The 23,181-nt window shown below is 40.7% G+C and overlaps 1 protein-coding gene across 1 annotated transcript in view; it reads right to left on the bottom strand.

Annotated features, from left to right (window-relative positions):
* Khdrbs3 (KH RNA binding domain containing, signal transduction associated 3) overlaps nucleotides 1-23,181 on the bottom strand; it is a 173,575-nt gene that overhangs the window by 28,238 nt on the left and 122,156 nt on the right. Inside the window, exon 7 of the mRNA XM_015486511.2 lies at nucleotides 15,094-15,176. Coding sequence (XP_015341997.2) covers nucleotides 15,094-15,176 — 83 coding nt within the window. The remainder of the gene's footprint in view (nucleotides 1-15,093; nucleotides 15,177-23,181) is intronic.

Below are 23,181 nucleotides of genomic sequence, written 5' to 3'. Positions count from 1 at the left end.
AGAACAGAGAATTTAAGAAGACATTTACACCTGGGAAGGATGTTTCTCTTCTTCTGCCTGTTAGTTGTGTTATTTTCTATTTTGCGGGGGAAGGGGTACTGGGGATTGAATTCAGGGACACTCAATCACTGGGTGACATCCCCAGCCCTATTTTCTGTTTCATTTAGAGACAGGGTCTCATTGAGTTGCTTAGTGCCTCGCTTTTGTTGAGGCTGGCTGTGAACCTGCGATCCTCCTGCCCCAGCCTCCTGAGCTGCTGGGGTTGCTCAGGTGAGTGCCACTGCACCCCGCTATATTTTCTAGTTTTGCTATAACAAATTATAAAGTTTAGCAATTTAACACACATTACTCGTCTTCAGTTCTGTGGGTCAGAAGTCTGGCATGTGCCTCGCTGGATTACAGTGACTTTGTGGGCAGGGTTACATTCCTTTCTGGAGGCTAGAAGGAAGAACCTCTTTCTCTGCCCTCTCCAGCACCTCAGCCCGATTCTGTCCAGCCTGTGGCCATTCCCTCCATCTTCAAAGCCAACAGGATTGAATTTCTGTGGGCCTTTTTTCACAGCCACTTATTTTCTGACTCTCCTCTGCTGTCACAAGCCGCCAAGCCAGAGAGCCTGCCTGGATCCCGGCCTGTTATATCTGGACACCCACCCCCAGAAGACATAAGTAAAGAGTGCCCAAAGGAAAACTGACGTTCATGTGGTTCATCCGACTGAGGAGAAGAAGCTGGGGTATTTCTCTCTGGGCCCTACAGAAGCAGAGGTTTCAATTTACAGAAAGAGAAGCCAGGTGAAATGTACTTGTAGATCCATTTAGCCAGAGAATGGCTTTTCCCTGACCAGGGGCCAGTTTTGTATTTTCATACTCAGTATGAGGAATTTGGGGAGGTTTTTTCTTTTCACTTCCTCTTTCACTTTTATGATTACAAATGGCCTCTCATATATTCCAGGATAATCTGCCCAGTGTAGGTCCTTACTTAAACACATCTGTAAAGTACCATCTACAGTCAGGTGGCATATCCACCGATCTGGGAATCAGGGTGAGGACAACTTTGAGAGCCATTATGTGACCTACCACAGTTGGTTACAGGCCTAGAGCAGGACAGTCGTCTTCAATGCCATAACTTTAAGTTCACACACTCTTCCAATCATGCTAGTATTAATGTCAAGTAGAAAATTATTATAACACATTCTTTAAAAGTTAATTTTTTTACTAAATATTGTTACAAAATTTATTCTAAAGGGAAACAAAAATTTCTACTCAGAAGACCTAAAATGATGAGTTCAAACAGAAGGAAATTGTAAATTTACGGGTGACAGAATACTGCAGACATACTCCCATCAATGGGCTTTACAGGAACCACTGCGCCCACAGATGTCCCCTTCAGGAAATCTCTGAAACCTCCTTGAAATATTAAATCATCCTGTCCACGAAGCTGAACATGTCCAACATAATCACAACTGTCCGAATCAGAATTTAAGCTTCCTTAGGACAGGGATCGTTTTCCTATTTGTTTATCAATACTTCTTAAGCAACTAGGATAATTTTTGGTACATAGTAGGTATTCTGTAAGTTGCCAACTGAACCAATGAATGGAAGACACTATAGAAATGCCAATAATGTATATATTGTTTTTGGGAAAACAAATATTTAGCAACTATCTGCTAGGCTTTCTATATGTTCCCTCATTTATAAAGTACTTACTAATCAAGAGGAATGGTTCTCAACCTTCACTGCCTATCAAAATTACTGTAGAGTTTAATAAACTCTACAGATAGCTTATCAAGATACAGCTTGAAAAATAAAAAGTACAGGATGTTTTAAAGGCTGCAAAAGTTTTCATGCAGTCACAAGAAGGACACCTGCTTTTCAACCTGCCATACTTCTCCCTGTAGCTTTCTACAGAGGCTTCAAGGACAAACGCAGATCCAGAAATTATCAATTCAACTGAAACACAATTGCTTTCCTCGTCAGTACTACACTAGGTGTGGGGGACAGAGAATTAAGTACAGGAGGCACCCTGTCACTGAGGGAATCCTTACTCAAAGAGGACACATTCTCAGCCATCTAGTAGGTCCTACTGAGAGTAGCAGCAAGTTCAGAGTAAAGACAGGCTTGTGCAACACGGTGGAGGGGATGTGAGGTGAGGAGAATCGGGAGGGGTTTTGGATGATGTAACTACCAACCCTAGGAACTACAGCTCTGCTGCAAGCAATCTGGCAAGGACTGAAATATACAGGAAAGCACAGTGACCACTCTGCATACCACTCTGGGAAATTCTAAAAGCCATATTAACTTTTAAAATGGCATGTAAGCCAAGTGCAATAGCACATGCCTGTAATCCCAGTGACTTGGAAGGTTGAGGCAGGGAGATCTCAAGTTCGAGGCTGATTTCAACAACTAAGGGAGACCCTCAGGAACTTAGTGAACCCTGTCTCCAAATAAAAAATTAAAAAAGCATGTAGCTTAGTAGTAATGCACCCTGGGTTCAGTTTCCAAGCACTTACTAAATAAATAAATAACAAATAAAAAGGGTATATGAGGAAAATAACAGGAGGGTCCATGAATTTTTTGTATTAGTAATATTGTTACACGGGATAACACCCCCAAGACTGCATGCCATTCTCCTTGCCCCCAACCCCCGTTTTTCAAATCACCACACATGTTTGCATCCTTTTACCGTCCAATTTTCCATGACCATACCGCAAATCATCCAAGGGGCAATCACTGTCTTAGAGAAGAGGCACAGTCTCCACTGGAGTTGTATTACCGTATGATATGTGCCAACTGTCTCCGCATTCTGAATCTAAGACTTTTACCTAGGTGGGTTTTAGATGAAGATCTCAGAACTTGAATGACAGCTATTATAGCATCTACAGTATGTGAGGTCCCATACTATAATTTTAAGGAGTTCTGTATATGAACTCCTTAAAATGCATGACAACCTATGATGCAGTCACTATTATCACCATGCCAGTTTACAACCCAGGCGAAGTGAGTTGCCCACAGTGACACTGTAGTCAGAAGGCTGACCTGTGATTCTGATCCAGGCAGACCAGCTCAGACAGGCCAAACTCTGCATTTTTATTAACTAAGCCTCGATTCAGCCATAACTCAGAGACTCTTTTATTTCTAATACTATGGCTAAGTTTTTCCAATACCTAAAATGCTTTATCAGGCTATATATCTACATGTATTCTTTGTGATTTTCACATTAAATGTCTCTAAAATTCAGCAATACCTAAGACTACATCCAATTAAAAAGACTGCAGCTGGATTTGAGAAATATTCCATTTTGCAAACTTTCTAATCAACAAGGATTCATCTTTATGTTGTATAGCACCCCTTCTAAGTGGTAAGGTTTAAGGAACACGGGGACATTTTGATGACTGATTCCTGACTTTATGTCTACTCTTTGATCCTTTATAGAACATTACACAAAAGCATTAGAGAAAGAAGTGACCAACATAAAAGTAGAAACCATTACTGCTTTTAAACACACAGCGGAGCATGATCAGTCAAGGTGGGTGCATCCGGCCACCGTCACTGCCGCTAAGCACCAAGCAACTGCCCAGCAGTTACAGGTGAGTGACCCAAGACACCACTGATGCCTGTATGATGGGCCAGCCTCTGTTCTCAGCTGCTCAACCGTATTCTCTCATTTAAGCCTCACACACATCCTATGAGGTAATAGGCATGCTACTGTTCCCATAGTGTAGATGGGAAACTGAGGGTTAGTGAAATATCACAAGCACAGCTACTAACTGGAGAGGTCTGGTCTGCCTGACTCCTAAGTGTATGCATTTTCATCCTAACTCTTTATGTATAGCCGGGAGACTGAGCATCCTATCCTCATTTCTAGGAGATCAACTGCGTAAAAACACTGGGTACATATACTTTTGGATACTAACAAGAGAATAGCAAAAAATAAATGTACAACTTGGTGACATTAAAAAGTTGGAGGTAAAAATTTAACCATGATACTATATTGGTAACTAATGAGAAAAATGGGGATAGAATAACAGCTACTATTTGGATAGCCACTATCAGTATGCAAAAATTTCCACATCAATCATTTAATGTGATTGTTACAATTCCAAAGACATCCCCAATTCAACATGCCCAAGAGTTACTTTTCCCTAAATCGCATTACCCATTTTAATTGATTACATCACAATTTACTCAAAGGTAAATAAGAAAATAGATCCAACACCTATTTCTCTTGCCTTCAAATCTTCAAGAGCTCTTGAATGTACTCACTGTTAACACTCAGTGTAGTACTGTGAGTTCAGGTACTTCCGGTGGAAACACTGAGTCACAGGTTAGAGACATTTTTAAGGCCTCTGAGGTAAACTCGCACATTATCTTCCCAAAGAAATGTCCCTTCACAATGAAAAGTAAGAGGGGAAAATACACTCTGTACCATGTCAGAGCTATTTCAGTTTCTATAGCTGTGAGTTCAATAAAGGAGGTATGAACAGACTAAAACCTTCAAGCACTGGCATTCTCTATCATAGACCATCCCTCAAAAGTAACTACAGGCTTTGACATCAAATCTATGCTTCCAACACATTTCAGGACTCTAAATAATTTATTATTACTGGGGACTGGATGCAAGGGTACTTTACCCCTGGGGATGTAGCTTTTTAATTTTTAATTTTGAGATAGGGCCTTGCCAAGCTGCCCAGGCTTTGTGATCTTCCTGCCTCAGTCTCCCAAGTGGCTGGGATCACAAGCACGTGCCATTGTGCCTGGCTAACCAATTTAATCTAAATGAGCCTTTGACCACTTTTTGTTTCACAAATAAGGATCAAAATAACATGTCATAAATACATTTCTTCAGATTATTGGTTGGGATTTTTATGAACTGGAATCTTTCTCAGGAAAGACGAGTAGTTTCTAGGTGCAACAGCTGACCTCTTGCTGCAAGAGTTACTCAGAGGTAGTGCAGCAGAGTGCTGAGGCTCCAGGCCTCGATTTCCTCACCCGTAACATGGCATGATAATAGTATCAACCTGAAGGAGGCTGTGAAGGGCTGGGAACAGTGTGTGCTATTATGTTCATGAAATTTGCCACCTCAATCACAATTTTGCATGTCAAATATTATTGTTTCCACTCTACAGATGAGGAAAGACTCAAGTGACCTGATTAAATCATATTGTCATGTATATCTGAAATGAACAAATAAAAAATTGTATAACTTGAGTTAAAGAAATCATCAGCCAATGAACTAATGGGACAAGGCTTCAAGTTCAGGTTTGCATGGGTTTATCGTCACTGTTTTCTCTGTCAGGCCACCCATGTTGAAGCATCAGAAATTCTTAAAAAAGTTACAGATAAAATAATTATTTCACCAACAAAAAAATTGTTAGGAAAATTGTTTTAGAAAGCAATACACATTTTAAGAAGGCTTCAAACATAGAGGAAGAAAACATGGAGAGACGTATTGAGTGAACTATATCTTAGACCTTAAACCAGGGTTTGGTAACCAACAAATGCACTCTTCTCAGAAACCCTGTCACACAATCTGCATTTGCTAACAAGCCTCTTTTCCTGGTGCTCGCTCTGCACGGCATCTGTCACTGCTGTGAGTGGATGATCACAAGTGCCACTGTAGTCTTCTCCATGCTATTAAGCAGATGGCAGCGCTAAATCCAAGTGATGTAGTACATCCCCCGGTGGACGCTGTTTTCATGCACTGCCATTACTCGACAATGCCTCAGTGATAGATCTCCTGTATCCTCAGGAACATTGAGGGGTGAGCCGACAGCAGCAGCTGACGTATTGCCACTAGCCTGCCTCCGCCCATTGGTGCTCCCGGACACGCCCGGAGATCCACCACAGAATCCGTGTGGCCAGGCCAGCACTTCTGGTGCTCCCTACATTGAGAGCATCCCAATTCTTCATGTTTTACTGCTTGCCTTCAAGTGAAGCAGAAGAACAGGGAGGGCAGCTGGTCATGAAGCCCACCTCTTCTCAACTGCGGGGCTTTGGTCAAGTACAAGTTCACTGCTTTCCTTAATCATAAAATTAAGGACTGACAGTTCTACCAAGGGACTGGGAAATTAAATGAAAGGACAGGCATGAGAGCACCTGGTGAGTACTCCCAGATATTTGATTCCGTCAACATTTATTAACAAGTCTTGAAAAAAAATCCCTTTCTTTTCCACAAGCCTAACTCTAAGGGATTCCCTGATGAAGGTACAAGGTTTCTTTGATGAATTCCAGGACAATGGAGTATCAAGTGTCATGGTGGGGGCACAGGGTGGTCCTCACATTGATTTAGTAAGGTTTCAGGAGAAGCAGCAGTCCCTCATCTGGGTGTGGTGTTCGACAAACCTCAGCGTTGGTGGACCACTCTTAGGACTTCTGCCATCCATGTCTGAATCTTACTCTCTATACTGACTTTCTTTAATTTTCATAAATTTACTATGATTCAGTTATAGCAATAATATTCATAAAAATCGCATTAGTTAGCCTCAGCAACTTAGATTCTCAACACCTTGGTGAGACCCTACCTCAAAACAAAAAGAAATGAAAAGAACTGGGGATGAAGTTCAGAGGTAAAGCACACCTGGGTGCATTCCTAGTGTCCTCACCTTGCCCCACCCTGAACCCTTGCAAACAGAAGACAAACACTAGCATAAAGGAAAGAAAGAGAAGCCTGAAGTCCATAGTGTCGCTAAGCGTGTAACTTGAGCAACTTGTTTACTCTGTCTTTTCTCAAGAATAAAATGTGGTATTGATATAGACCTCTTAGGGTTAAAATTAAAAGCAGAGGAGATACTTCATTCTTAAAGTGACTGAGACACTCCAGGAGATGGTCAGTGCAGGGTGATAACGACTAATATCAATACCCGTTAACATTGGCTTTGGGCTGCTCCTTCACTTTGCACCGTCAGTCCTCAGCATCTCCTAAGCCCATCTGCAGAGTTCCTCATAACCTCAGGATCAGCACTCCACACCTCTGACAGAGGTGGGCTCCCTGTACCCACCCTCCCCAGGGGTCGCATGCTGGCCTGGTCTGCTCTCGATACTAGTCCTCCCGAGTCATTAGACTGGATCCTGGGCACTGTGACATTTCCATCCATGGACATCCCCGGGTTCCTGGTTGTGAATTCCCTCGTGCCCACGTTGTGCTCGCACTTGAGCCAACCTGTCTCCTGTGTCAGGTCCCTACATCCCTCACAAGGGTACCAACAGAGTCTCCTTGCCATGCTTCGACAGCGTTATTGGAAGCTTTCTTCCTTAAAGCAGCGAAGCGTCAGGTTCTCACCACTGACCTCCAGTTTTACTTTCTACTGAGAAGGAATCTATAGGTCTATGGTATAATTCGGTGCTATCTCTGCTTTTTGACACTAACTAGTATTGTGTTAGAAATATGTTTGTTGATAGCTTATAAGGCTCAGCTTGTGTCAACAAGTTCCTTCAGTAGTTGTGCAGCCAGCTGCCCAAGATCCAAATGATCAGATTCTGTAAAAGTACATTGGATGGGCTGGGGATGCCCCTGTGGTACAGTGTGTGGTCGGAATGTGTGAAGCCCTGGGCTGGCTCACTAGAAGGGGGAAGAAAAAGTTGACTTGACAAAAATTTTACAAGGATGATTGACAAAACTTTTAATCTAGTCCAAATCAATAGATACTGCTTTTAAAAGTCCTAAACAGCTAATCCCTAATACAAAGAGTATTATTTTCCAAAAGACGGTTTTACTAATGTTTAAACGGTAACATCTTCAGTAAAACAATAGGTTATCACTTCCAAAGTAGAAAATCCCAATTATCTTCAGACCTCCATAGGCAAGCTCTTGAGAAGACCTAATTGGATCCACAGTGCTGCAGCTGCCAACAGAAACAGCCAAAAAGGAGAGAGCGGCACGTGGTGACACTGATCTCTGTCTCATTGCTCTCCTGGACTCGTCTGAAAATACACCCAGAGTATTCTCAGCTACTGACAACTTCCATTACCCTATTCTATTTGTATAAAGGAACTTTATCCAAAAAATGGTGTTGCTTTGTCACTAAACAAGTCAATGATTTTAAAATATAAAAATTTTTCTTAAGTGGCTAATCAAACAAAAAAACACAGACTCAAGTACTTTTCTGTTGTGTACTCTTGAGAAAGCTGTCAAAACTCTCAATTCTCAGTTTTCTCATATGGAAAAACCAGCCAGGCAGGGTCATTATGAAAACTGCAGATAACACATATAAAGGACATGAGATAGCTGGGCACTAAGTTCAACAAGTTTAATAAATTCTTCAACATAATAGCTATTATTCTAAATTATTTTTTCAGGAATTTAAAATATTTTCATGGGGCGAAGGGCTAGGGAGTGATATTGACCAAATTGTACTGTGTGCATGTATAAATCCCATCAGTATGTACAACTGTAATGGACCAATAAAAAATGTGGGGTGGGGGAGGAGAGAAAAAGAACAAACAACAAAAAAAGTATTTTTCATGAAAACCACAGAGATTTAATTTAGAAGGACAACATCCTTAGAGATCCCGTGGAGCCCCCGAGTGCTAAGGGAAACACATGGCGTAGAAGTAAACCAGTCCAGAAGCTGATGAATCACAACCACATGCCCTCAGGGACGTTGGACACTTTCTTGAGAACCTTTTTTTCTACTTACTTTATGATCATTATACGAGCCAAACACTGCTTTGGACACTTTACAATTACTCAGAAACAGACTAAAATATTGTGAGTGTTCCTAGATATACAAAGAAAATATCGAATGCAAACTAATGCCACCGAGTTTAAAATGAAATGAATGCATTTATAAGCCCTTTCCAGGTGTCAAAGCCATGCTATCATGAAGGTTCAGTCAGGAAGGAAGGCCAGGGCAGGGCCCTGAGGGCTGAGGACATTTATCACCTGCTCCTCCTTATCCACTGAAGCTGTGTATCCATAGGAAGTAGTCAATGACTATGTTTGAACCAGTGTGTATTAGAACAATTCCAATATTGTAAAGACCTTTATATACCTATTCACAGTAAGTGTGTCAACGTCTTGTTATTCACTAAATGTGTGAAATCAGATAAACAATGTTTTACTTTACACAACAATATCAGCCTTATCAAGGTCATTACAAAAACCAATGGGGAAATGCAGCTGAACTATAGTAGATTTTTTATCATTCTGTTAAGACTGTCATCTGTATTCTAACACATGGCACTTGAAAATTTGGAGAAAAAAAATCAAATTTGTAAAACCACCTGCAAGAAACTTTCTACAACATGCAGTGTCATAAGATGATTAGAAATTTAAAAGTGATTTCTGGCTGAACATAGTGGCACAAGCCTATAATCCCAGCAACTCAGAAGGCTGAGGCAGGAGGATCACAAGTTTAAGAATAGACTGAGCAATTTAGTGAAATCCTGCCTCATAATAAAAAACAAAAAGGGTCGGGGTGTAGCTCATTGGTAAAGCACCCCTGGTTCAATCTCCAGAACCAAAAAAAAAAAAAAAAAAGTCATTTCTGAAAGGAACCCACTTCCACACTACAGGTAATAGACATCGGGGAGCCCTACCCTGCTGTCAGGTGGGTTATCCTAACTCTCAGTTTACAGCAAATATAGAGATGACCGCATGTGTGGGGAGCAGTCCCCTTGGTCTCACGCAGCCCTTGAGAGTCACGACACGCATGCTCTGTGTGGCTATCTGGTTTGAAATGGAAGCAGAAGCCACGAGGAGCTGTGGCAGGGGGCAAGGCTGGGTCACACAGCTTCCAGTGTGCTACTGACATTACCTGACTCATTTAGAGAAAGGACAGCGGCGATGTACCTCCCAGACAACACGCTTTCCTAACTCTTTCAACCTCTGGGTCGACCCTCAAGTAGAAACCAGTAGTCAGGCTGGAGTGCAGCTCACTGGTACTGTGCTTACGTAGCATGCACAAGACCCAGGTTCAATCCTCAGCACCCCAAATAGCCCCCCAAAATAAAACAAAAAACTAATAGGTAAACATTGTATAAATTGAAGCAAAAAGGTCAGATAGCTTGCCCCAAATTACAGTCAGTAAATGTTAAAGTTGGGGTCTGAAACCATGTCTGTGGAGTCTTAACCACTGTGGCAAAAAATACATCTCCAGATGTTAATAATACACCTCTATATGGAAGAAAAATATCTTTGAACTTGTAACTGTTCAGGGCCTATGTGCACTGCAATGGTACTGTGACATCTTGGAGTATAAAACAGCAAAATGGAAATTTGAAGAATATGAACACGAGTGGAGACTCTCCACTTCTCTGTACCCAGCAGGTCACCTGCCTACTCTGGGTGGATGTGCCCAGCCTAGGGAGCGCTCTGCTATGCCGGAGTGCCAGAAGTGGGCTCATTCAACCCAGTCCTATCTAAGAGAAAATAGCAGCCACATCTGTCATTGAAAACTTTCTATTAGCCACATTTTAAAAACAGTAAAAATAAATGGGTAAAATTAATTTTAATGAATACGTCTATTTAATGATATATCTATCTTTTTCTTCACATGAAGTCTCTAGAATCTGGTGTGCTTTATACTTCCTACACATTGTATTCTGGGCAATATGCTGGGTGCCCCACATTCATGCTACTGGAACCCACAGGGGACAGTGCAGGGCCAACATCTGCTCAGTGCTGTCCTATAGCAGGCCATGTCAGGTGACTCCATAACAGACTTGCCTCTAAAAGGTAGGACCAACTAGGAAGTCCTCAACTACACCCATAACGTAGGAGGCACTTTCACATTTTGAACAAGGAGAACTATTAAAGTATGAGACCAATTTTATAGACAATGAGTATCAAAATCAAGACTACAGATATCAAGTGTTACAGGGTATTACATGGTATTAACTACCGCTTAACCCCCAGGACCGCATACTCCTTAGAGCAGGGGCAGGAAATGTTACCTGTTGAAAGGATCTAATATAAAGTGGGAAAAACAAAGCTCTTAATTTCACTAGTTTAGCCTACAACTTTAACATGTAGTGTGAATGAAATCCTATGTTTGATTAAGACAGTCCACGTCTGATAAGGCAAAACTTCCAGTTTGGGTTAAAGCATAATGCCTAAAAGATTTAAAAGCATCATAAAATATTAAGTACTTTAGTACCATATGAGGGAAATACAAGTAGGAATTAGCTGCAGCAACTGAAATCAAAACTATGGTGAGGGGGAAAGGAGGCAAAGGAAAAGAGCACTCAAGAGAACGCTGGGGCAGACAGATTTGCACCACTGCTCGGCCTCATGAGTTTTTATAAGCAACATGACCTCTCTTAACTTAATGACATGGAATGACATGTTCAGACTGAAGAGAGAGACAATTTACAGAAGTCCATGAAATAGTGCCAGTCACAAAGTAAACACCCCATGACTAAAGATGACAGTGGTGCTGAATTCCTTGTTAGTGCCTACTCAAAAATATTAGGGATAATTTGCGAGGCATTTACACAGGTGATTTACATTGAAATGAGGTCCTTAGGGGTGGATTCTAACCCAATTCCACTCTTTTCTTTTTTTTTGAGAGTAGAGTCTATCTTGCCCAGGTGGGTCTTAAACCCTCCTCCTTCCTGTCTCAGTCTCAGTCTCTCCAGCAGTTGGGACTACAGATGTGAGCCACCACCCCCAGTGTCTGACTGGAGTCCTTATAGGAGAACATGTGGATAACAGACATAGATGCTAGGAGTGCACACACAGAGGAAAGACCACGTGAGGACACAGGGCAAAGGCAACTGTGTGTAAGCCAAGGAGAAAATCTCCAAAGAAACATACCTGCCAACACTTTGATTTTGGACCTCTCAGCTGAAGAACCACGGGAAAACAAATCTCTGTTATTGAAGCCACCCAGACTCAGCATGGTTTGTTACAGCAACACCAGCAAGCTAATAATACTACAGGAAGCCATTTCTTCACCCAGCTCCATAATGAGGGTACTTGCCTTCAGTTATCACACGGTTGTCTGGATCAAGCCGAGAGCACTACGCAGAAGAGTTGTGTGCTGTGTGCTCACGGCCCGACAGACCTACTTCAGAGCTGCTCCTTTGCTTATAAGCAAATGATTTCAAGGAAATTAAGCAACTTAAAAAAAAAAAAAAAAAGAGCAATGTCTATTGTACATATTACTTGGATTAATGAGCGAACAGAGTGCCCCGCGAACAGTGGTCTCTGTGCTGCTTATGCATGCAATGACCATGTGATTTCCTGCTCCTTCACGTAGCAAAATCTGCAAGCCTGAAAAGATCAGTCTAAAATGGTAGATGAGCTATCATGCAGGGAACTTCTTCTAGTGAGTCTTTTTGACACTTAAAGGTCTTATAATTTATAATGCACACGCTTCTTCACTGGTCTTAGCCCCTAGGCTCACCATCTGCCGGTCCAAGATCTACAATGTCAGCTAGTTAATTTATCTAAATTCAAATCTAAGCACATCATTTGCTTGCATGTAACTCTTCAGGGCCTCTTATGACAGCCTTGAGTAGGGTACACTTCCCCTCTGGCCTCCTCTCACTCTCCCCACTCCTCCTGGGCCTCACATGCTCTAGAGAACATGCCCCCTTCTCTTTCCATGCATGCACACATTGCTCATAATGAAATGACGAGTACTTCCCACACAGGACATTTCATTCCATGTCTCTATGCTGCCTAGACTTGCTCTGTGGAACTCGCTTCTATGTTTGTCATTTGGGAACTTCTACTTATCCTTCCACCTTGTCAGAGACATGCCCCCAAATTCCAAATCAGAATTCAGCATTGTCTTTTAACGGAAATACTAAATTTCTCCTCAGAACTTATGTACTGATTACCATACTGTATTGCATTTAAATATTTGCACTTGTTTCCTATTAGCCAGTGAGCTTTTCAAGAATAAGGTCTCTGTCTTAATCTTTACACTCCAATCATCAAGCACATGCCTAACACAAAATGCACATTCAACAAATACTGGCTGAATGAATGACCAAAGGAATGGGAATGGACGCTTATAATTAACCATGTTACCATATTATCACAGATTAAGTGAAAAGACCACAAGCTTTATAGGTCCGGTTTCCATTTGAGATTAGTTATTTACTTCCCTGGGCCCCGGTTCCTCATGTGCATTAATTCTTGCTATTGCCATTTGGATTAAACAAAACACTTCACATTCCATGCTTGAGAACAGGCTCCGAGTAAACGCGGCTCCGTCTTGTTCTCTGTTCGCTCAGGGTTAACACTGTGGCGTCTCTCCTGGACAGATCGCAGCACTCAACAGGGCAAATGCTATAACCCTGGTTCTTTATGTCAAATACCAAAACACAAAAGACCACGAGGAACTATACTCCTGCCCTGCACATGCACTTCATTAAATGCTGCCCCTCAGCTTTCAGCTTCTCAACACAGATGACCCCTGTTACTGCACAGGAAAGGATTGGAGCTCATGGGGGTCAAACTGAAATCAAATAAAGCACCAGCACAGCATCTGGAATTCACCAGGTCCTTAAACCACACATACAGTTCAACCAATGACACGCATTTGAACCTGAAAGTCAGTGCACTGACTGCTAGAGGCACATGGGGACAGGCTAATGGAGAGCCTGGCGATATGCAAGGAAGGAGCCGGAATTAGGAAGGGGCTCTTGGAAGCCACAGAGAGTTAGTTACCTCTTCTCAGCTTTAGTCACAAGTCCTGGAACACCTCTGTCATTCAGCCTCCTTGTCTACAGGCGTGAATATGCCTTACAGAACCACGGTCAGGAGTGCCATGTGCATGTGAACTAGACTCATCCTTTATGAAACTTAACAGTACCAGAAATGCACTATGCACGTAGCATAGTTATGAAGGAGAACACTTGTTTTGCCAGGATATTTAGACAAAAACTCAAATACTTGTGAATACTTACGTTATTAAACAAAATCTGAGGATGACCTTACAAGAGTACAAATCTTTGAGTTAAAAGATCTGACTTAGAATTTCATCTTTGCACTTACTGTGTGATTTTTAGCAAATGACCTAATTTAGTGCTCCTTTCCTCCTCTATACAATGGGAGGAGCACCCCACCCTCTACAAAGGTGTCAGATACTCAGATACAATACTGTAGGGAGTGTTTCCTTCAGTGCGCATGATGTGCCAGCCAAGGGGTTGCCAGGCCCCAGGAGGGCTGCTAACCAGCACACTGCAGGGGGCAAATGTGATGCCAGAAAGAGCAGCTGTCGGCCAAAGCCCGCCTCGAGGCTGCGGCATTATCCTAAGTTACAGAGGAAATGCTTTGTTGAGCGCAAAACCAAAAAAACTATAAATATCCCTGTCTGCTTGGGCATTACAGTGAACAAGTAAGAGAACTTGGGTGTTTCCAGCTTGAGTGGCATCGTGTAAGTTCAAATGGGAATTTTTCATTCATCAAAATAACCACATGGTCCATGTTATTTATATTGTAATAACTGTAAACGAATATTTTGTTTTATGTATGACTATCTTTGCCCTCCTCTCAGAATTGTAAATTTGAAGTAAAAGGTTTCTAGGCATTTAGGAAAATGTTCTGCACAGAATAAACATTGGTTTTGCCTACCAATGAACACACCAAGGGATGTCTCCAGGAGCGGCAACTACAAAACCTATTCTAATTCTGATGATACTTATTTCTGGGTAAATACTTCTTTATAAAAGCAATCGAAACATACTCACTAGGCACAAGGGGGAATTTGAAGTTGTTAGGAAATAGGAGCATTGCTGCTAAGAAATCAAAAAGTTCTATGACTAGGAAACAAAATGTTAGGCACCTTCATCTTCAGGCACAAAGACAGGACATTTCTACATTTCCCACATTATTTCAGCCTTAAGGTTGAAGAGTAACATCCTTTGAGGCTGTTCCTTCTCATCAGAATACACTAAACACTGAAGTTAAATTTTTATAATAAATAAATTTTATTTCCCAAGCAAGAATGCTTTCACAGAAAAGTAAATGTGGGTAGGTCAACACATGCTAGTTTGTAAAACAGACAGTGATTCTCTGATTATCAGAAACAAAAATAAAACACGGCAAGTCAAATCACCCTTACCAGCTGCCTGTCACACTGGCCCAGAGTACAGCCAGGTGGAGGGCACGTGTCTGTGGCACTGGTAGTGAGGACTGACTTACCTTTGAGCTGGTGCACTGTAGCTGTTATCATAAGAATCATAACTCTGCTCATCATATGCAGTGCTGTATCCATCATCATAGTCCTAAAACACAACAGAAGCACAAAGACATTCAAAGAACTTTCTGGAAAAAATCATTATGCTTTTAGTTCATTTTAGTTAAACCAGCTAATGCATGTCTAATTTTAGTGCAAAGAATAATATAAGAATGACTTCAGCACAGATGGTAGAGTAAGAAGCTCCAAAGTACCAAAGCAAAGAGTTAAAAAAAAAAAAAAAGTCAGGATCACCACTTTCAGGATGATGAAAATTAATCATTAGACTGTACAGATTTAGGGAGCATTTTCTTTCTTTCTTTCCTTTTTTTTTTTTTTTTTTAACAAATGGCTGAATGTTGGTGAGAACAGCAGTGAGCTTTGTGATGCTCTAACCCGTGCCCCACTTGGAGGAGCCTTGTATACCCCAGGCCAGAGTGGGAGCAGTACAGAGGCCAGTGGAGGGTAGAACATGGAGCATGGCTGGAGCTCCTCCAAAGTGACACCCAGAGAACTGTCTTTATGGGACCCAACTCAGAGCTCACACTGGGCAAAAAAGCCTACCCCCTAGGGGTATCTGAAGCAAACAGTCAGAGGCAATTGTTTTTAGATGTCGGCTGTCTATGGCACTGAAGAAGAAGTGGAAAAGCAGGCTAATCCAAAAACTTAAAAGGAAAAGAGGGGAATGAAATATTCACACAGACTTTAAAAAGCTCTGCAATAATCCCAAGAATCTAGAAGGCCACATCCACACCCAGGGAAGACCTGACAAAACCCAGAGGTCTCTCTCCTGACTGATGCTGAGATTCAGCACCAGCAGGAAACGAAGGCTGAGCCAGAGCCAGCTGCAGACCGACTAGGGAGAACTGGGTACAAGGGCCAGTGGATATCCACAGGCCCTTGGCAAAAAACAGCAAGTTTTTATGCATTTAATGAAATCTCCTTCCACTCAGCAGTTGCGCACTAAACTTCAGAGGCAATACATGACAAATAAAGATTTTACAGAATTGGTTTGGAGAAGGCATTAATAACAAAAATAATAAGAAACCCTGTAAGAACTTAATTTCAGAATTGATAAATTATATTGAACAGTTTTAAACATCAACAACAACAACAAAAACGAGACGTGAAGAAACATGAAAAAATGGTTTCTACAAAAAATTCAATAAAAATTGTCCCCCAAATGCTTGGACTGAATTTATGAGAATTTAATGTAGCTATCTTAAATTGAGAAAATTTATCAGCTGCAGCTATGCTTTGAAAAAGATACTGAAGGGAGTCCTTTAAGGCAAAGGCAAGGTCAGTCAGCAGCTTGAACTAACATGAAAAAAACGAAGAATACTGGAAAAGGTAAATACTTAGGTAAGCAGAAAAGAGAATATGAATGAATTTTTTATTATAATTCTTCTACCTTATTTAAAATACACCTGTATGAAGATATGACTGCAGGACAGTACTGGAACAATAGTTGGAGAGAATGGAAGTGCAAGGAAGCAAGCTTTCATGTAGTGTTAAAAGTCAAGTTGGTACAAGCCTAAAATCTCCATCATTCTATAAGTTCAGATGTAAATTATAATCCCCAATGCATGTTTAGGAAATAATCAGAAAACAGAAATTCATAAAAGTAACAAGGGAAGTAAAGTGATGCAGTAAAAGAACAAAACAAATAAAAAACAAAACAATAACAAGCATAGAAGAAAGCAACAGGCTACAAAAAGAAGACACAGAACACAAAGAGCCATATAAACAGATATAAATCCTATCTTATTGGTAATTACAGCAAATATATCTATATCTATGTATGTATATATAGGGTGTGTGTATGTGTATGTATATATATGTATGATTAGATTAGCTAAAAGGCATGTGAAAAAAATTATCCAACTACACATTGCCTACAAAAGGCATGTTTTGAATCCAAAGATAAAAACAGGCTGAAAGAAGGAGAGTGGAAGAAGATATACGATGGAAATATTAACTTCCCAAAAGAGCTTGAGTAGCTATAATACTAAACATCAGACAGAACAGATATTAGGATAAAAATTATCACTAAATTTTCTACATGATAGAAAAGTTTACCCATCAAGAAGATAAAACAATTAGCACAGATATGTAATAACATAAGAGTATTAAAATGCATTAGGTAAAACCTAGCAATTCTGAATAACAACAGAAACAAACACAGCTGATAGGCATCTATAGAACGCTACACTCAATAAAGGCAGAATATGCATTCATCTCATCATGGAACATTCTTAAGGACAGACTATACATTTTTCCCATTTTCAAAATTTATAATAAACTAAATTTGTAAAATACAAGGTAGTATTGGCAGAAACATAAGACCAGTAGAATAAAATTCATAATTTAAAATATATAATATAAAATATATTTAAGCATGTGCACACTTTCCAGCAAAATGCCTGACATATATGAAGAGTCTATAAAGGAGAGCTGATCTTATTATTCATTCCAGTGCAGTGTCACCCATGCAGACCTCTCTCCTGGATTTCTCTACAGGTCACAGATGAATATCTGCACCCACTGCTGCAAGGGTACCAGCCAAATGACTAGTTTTGAGGGACTATCTTACTTTGTTTCAAAATTTAAAAAAAAAATTAGCTGAGATACAATAATTGTACATATTTTAGGATACAATGTAAATATTCAATATGTTTGAGGAGATGGACATGCTAATTGTCCTGATTTGAACATCACACATATTCTCTTTAAGAAGCATTTATTAAATAATCGACCTTAACTTATTATTTGCTTTAGGTAAACATAAATATCTAAACAGAATGTTAAACTGTAATCCTTCCAATTTTATAAAACAAATACTAATGTGAAGGGGTAGTGCTATCTTTGTAGGATTAAGACATAATTTATAACTGATGCCCATATGTTAAATATATTTTATAGCAAAATGTAAACATGAATTCTGGAAAATTAATAAAATTAAAGAAAGTTGGCATCTCCTAACAAAAGGAAAATTACTATTAAAAAAAAAAAATGAAGTCCTCATGTAGCACCCTCACCAGTTTCTGGCAGTCAGACCCTGGATGGAAAGCTTCTACACAGTCAGTGAATTCTCTGGCATGAGATGGGGTGGGACAGAGATAACAGACAACTAAAGAGAAAACTCTAATTCAACATGTCAAAGGTAAGCACTGAGGTGGGACACACCAGCCTGGTTGGGGGAAAAGGGACACGGGAAGAAAATTTCCTAGTAATGTCAATGCTAGAGTTTAGTTCAAAGAACAGAAAAGCAAAAGCCGCAGGGGAAAGTCATTAAAGATCAAAGTTAGGCAGAAGGAAAAGCAGGTATGAAACACGGTGGTACAGAGCAAACCCTTCTCAAACATGGAGGTACACAGCTTGTCATAGGTATGTGGTGAGACGCAAGTGGACGAGAGGAGGAAGAAGAGAAACCACAGACAATGCCATAAAGGACCAATTAAAGAAGGCAGGTGTGGATTCTCAATGACATAATTCACTTGTGTTTTAGAAATTTCTCTCAATGGTATGTGGGCCTGGAGCAGAAAGGGCATCTAGAAGGCAAACTTCCAATGAGGTCACTGCATCTAGCATTCAGGCTGGCAAAGTGTGTAGATGATGGCTTCTTTAGTAATTTGTTGGTAGTTTGGAAATATGCTTATTAAAAGAAATAAGACTGTAAATGACTAGAATTTCAAAAATTCATTAAAATACTAAGTATTACATGATTTTACCTCTACAGTTACATCATTTATTATCTGCTCAATGAATCTGCTATAATGCTAACAATTTGTTTAAAATGTTGATTTAAGTCACTGACTTACTAACTTCAGTATTTTATATTGAAAGTATTTTTTTTAATTTATTTACTCTAATTTAACATGTCAAAGGTGTTGATTACTTGTGAACAGATATAGACACTTGTTGAATTTGCTTTTTTGTTTGTTTTTTAGTTGTAGTTGGACACAGAACCCTTTTATTTTATTTTTATGTGGTGCTGAGGATCGAAGCCAGCATCCCGGCACGTGCTAGGTGAGTGCTCTACCGCTGAGCCACAACCCCAGTCCCTGAAAGTATTTTTTATTAAAAGATTAATCTGCAGTTTTCACCGGATTTCTTTCATCATGATTTTGCAGTTGGACTTGGCCATGGGGGATGAATATTTTGCAATCCCTTCCATTATAACAAGTATTATTTGTTCAAAGGACAACACAGGAGAAATTTAGGGAAGCATTAAGAAGACTGTGAAAGGAGAAAAGGAACAAAACCTAGCTGACTGCAAATAAATGTAAGTGTCTAGGCAGGGGATGGAGGAAGTTTTTCTTGACTTTCTACTGTTGTTATTGCAAGGCAGGAGATGAAGTCACTGGCCGAGAACAGGGCAAGACTAAGAGAAGTGTAGGAACCTGGTATTTACCTTATAGGAGCCAGGAGAAAAAGAGCGGATACTTTGAGCATAGAGCAACAAGTTCAGACTCCACTGTGGTAGATGAGCTGGAGGGATGTCCAGAGGGGGAAGCCCCAGATGGCCCATGTGCCAGCTGGGATGCCATGGTGGTCCAAGGGAGAAGCTCTCAAGGACACTAATGAGCCTGATTATCCCAAATGAACCTAATGATTCACCTTGGGCATGAAGAGGAAGGGATGGGTGTGAGAGATTTAGGAGGTAAAAAGTAGACTTTGGGGCTGGTTGGAAGGATAGTGGGGTGGTGAGGCAGCAAGAGCTGCTTCTGTGCTTACAGAAGGGCCTCGGTTGTGCCATGGATCCTGAGCAGTGCCTTGCTCACGGGTTCAAGACACTGTTCCAGAAGTGCAGGGGCCAGGTGGTGGCAAAAAGGACTGCCTGCATCCTGACAGCAAGGCAGCTCTGTAGGCTTCTTCCAGAGGAACCTGAGTGGGCAGCTTACCATAACTGACATGCCCGGTTTCCTGTTTCCATCACGTGAGGGATGGCTAGAGCTCTGAAGAAGCAAAAAAAAAAATCCTCAGGACAGAGGAGGAGGACTGGGTGGAGAGGACACCGTGAAGACAGGCGTGCAGTCTCACTGTGCATGATCAGACACACACACTGCCTCCTGGGAGGTGGGCCACAAGCCAGCCACATGCAGCATGGGAAGGCAAAACGTGTGTCAGGTCCACTGATGGCATCATGCAGGTGCCACGGCCTGTCTGGGGGCACTAAGAAGCTATGACAGAACTGAAGGTTCTCATTTGAGCTTCATCCCTGAAAATCCACTAGCCAGACAGGGCAAGTACCGCGGGAAGCAGCACGTGAACTGAAGAGGCACAGGCCACTTGGCAAAAAGGAAGCTGACGCGTATGACATGTAGACGGGTCACCACATCATAACCAGGAGTTCTCTAAGAGAACATATGGAAATGTGAGAAGTGACGCTCGATTTCCAGTGTAAGGAAAATCTTTTAGCATACTGGAGCAGTGTCAGCAGTGAAATGAAGTCAGTTCCCCATGCCAGGCTCTGGCAGGCTTCTTGAAGAATAGATTCTAAACTTAGATGAGTTTTTGAACTAAATCTTTAACATCCCCTTCTATACTGTATTTTATTATTTCACTTGGTTATATGTTAAATTATAACAATACTCTCACTATTTTTTAAAATTCCTCCATTAGCCATGGAAGAACCTAAAGAGGAATTTTTATAATGTTATTATATAAATAAGAAAAAATCGTCTCTTTTGTGCCTGACTACCCAGGGCCCATGTCAGCTCTGCTGCCTGCATGCCTCAACACATCACCTTGCACAAGCCCTGGACAGCTCTGAGTGCCGCGACCCACCTCTTTTGCACCTCTCTGCCCTCCCTCATCATCTTATTGGTCAGCCAACCAGGACTCAAGGTTGAATTAGTCCCCTTCTTTGTGCCCACCTAATAACTGGCAATGTGCATTCCATGGCACCGCAGTTATTTTATGCATCGTTTCCATCTCACTACTCCAGGTCCCTAAGGGGGTAGGGACCAGACTGCGCTCTTCTTCTGGCACACAGGAAGCACATAGTCATGTCTCTTGAATGAATGAAGAGAAAAACTAATTAACAACCCAATGGCAGGAAATAATTCTTGGAGATGATTGTGAAGTAAGGAGCTACTGCGCAAGAGCAGCACTTATTAAAATACTGTACATTTTGGTAAGGAGATCTCTCCTATGAAACATTAAATATCAATCTTACATTCTCTTCCCCGAGGAAAAGAATTTCCCTGCGGAACTCTGTGTTTATTCTCTTTCTGAAAATCAACAACATTATTAAAAGTAGTGAATAACCAGATGTGGTGGGGCACGCCTATAATCCCAGCGGCTCAGGAAGCTGAGGCAGGAGGATCGCAAGTTCAAAGCCAGACGAAGGCAAAAACAAGGAGCTAAGCAACTCAATGAGACCCTGTCTTTAAATAAAATACAAAATAGGGCTGGAGATGTGGCTCAGTGATTGAGTGCTCCTGAGTTCAGTCCCCGGTAACCCCAGCCCCCCCAAAAAACTGAATAGCAAGATGTAGTGGCGCACACCTGTAACCCAGTGACCCAGAAGGCCAAGGTAGAATGATCACAAGTTGCTGATCAGCCTAGGCAAATAAGCAAGACCTGATTTCAAATTAAAAAATAACAAAAGAAAACTCTGTTGTAAAGTGCCCTGGGTTCCATCCCTAATACCACTCTTCTATGTTGCCACACACAAAATATAGAATACACGTGCACTAGGAATTAGTACTACGGGTTCTCACCTTATTACAAGGACCAAGCTTAAGAGGAAGCTACACATCCAAGTTTTCAGCTTAGAAATGATACTGAACTGGCAGTGGTGACCTGGACAGAGGGCGGATGCCATGCTACAGAAAGGGCAGACATGTTCTAACCCAGGCAGAGTCTCCAGGTGCCATCCCTGACTGTAAAACTGAAACCAGTCCATGACCAGAGAAATCTTGGATTGAAAAGAAGAGCTCTTCTGGGATGAAGGAAATAGCGTGACCTATTTAATTCTATTTTCGTCAGGAGAAAAATCAAGCACAATAACTAAACCAAGGAAAAATCATTTTCATGTATTTTAAAGTCATATATAAAAATGTGATTTCAGTGTTGAATACTTTTAAAAAGAGGTAATCATGCTATGTGATATAAAACTTCACCTTAATTAGGGTAATAAGTGGTTATTTCAAAATGTAATAAGTTTTCATATACAATACACTGTTAAAAGCTTAGTTGAGTCTTACAAGTATTATTTTGAGTTTACAAAACAAAAAGCTAAAAAAAGCCTTCATAAATTTATTTTAGCTGGGGTTCTGTGTAATATCATCTTTGTCAATGTAGTATAAATTATGAATATCATTAGTGACTATAAACATATACACCAAGCTATTTTAATAATTAAAAAATCATCGATTAATGATTCTAAGTAAGAACTCTTTCCCATGTCACTCTAATTCAGCACGGTTTATTTTATTGAATCATATGCCCAGGAGCTTATTATGGCTGTTAGGAATGTACTAGTGGCTTCTGAACGAATGTCACTGCTTCACGTCATTCTTTGGAGTAGGTGACTGTAGCCTAAGTCCAACTCTGCCACTTACTAGCTGCACAACTTTGAGAAAGGTCACTAACCTCTCTAAACCAAAGTTTTACAATTTCAAAATGGGAATTAAAATGTATGTTTCAAATGGTTGTGGGAAGATCAACAGACAAAAAAGAGTAAACTATTTATTTCTTCAGCTGTGTCTAATCTTCTATTATACTCATCTACTTAGTTTTCTTTTTTCTTAATTTTTCAGTTCAAAATGTCTGCCTTTTTTCTTTTGTCATACTGAGAATTGAACCTAGGGGCACTTTACCATTAAGCTACATCCCAAGAACTCTTTATTTTTTGTTTGGAGATAGGGTATTTTGTCAGGTTCCTGAGGTTGGACTCAAACTTGAGATCCTCCTGCTTCAACCTCTGGAGAAAATGTTTATTTTTTCTATATTTTATAATTCTCTGCTTAAACAATCTATCCTACTTTTAGCTTTCTTACTTATGATATGCACAGTTAAAAAGATTAGTTACTATCTGATTCTAC

The sequence above is a fragment of the Marmota marmota genome, unplaced genomic scaffold, assembly GCF_001458135.2.
Source record: "Marmota marmota marmota unplaced genomic scaffold, marMar, whole genome shotgun sequence".
Lineage (NCBI taxonomy): Eukaryota > Metazoa > Chordata > Mammalia > Rodentia > Sciuridae > Marmota > Marmota marmota.
The sequence above is the reverse complement of the archived record's forward strand: the minus strand, read 5'-3'. Positions and strand labels throughout refer to the sequence as shown.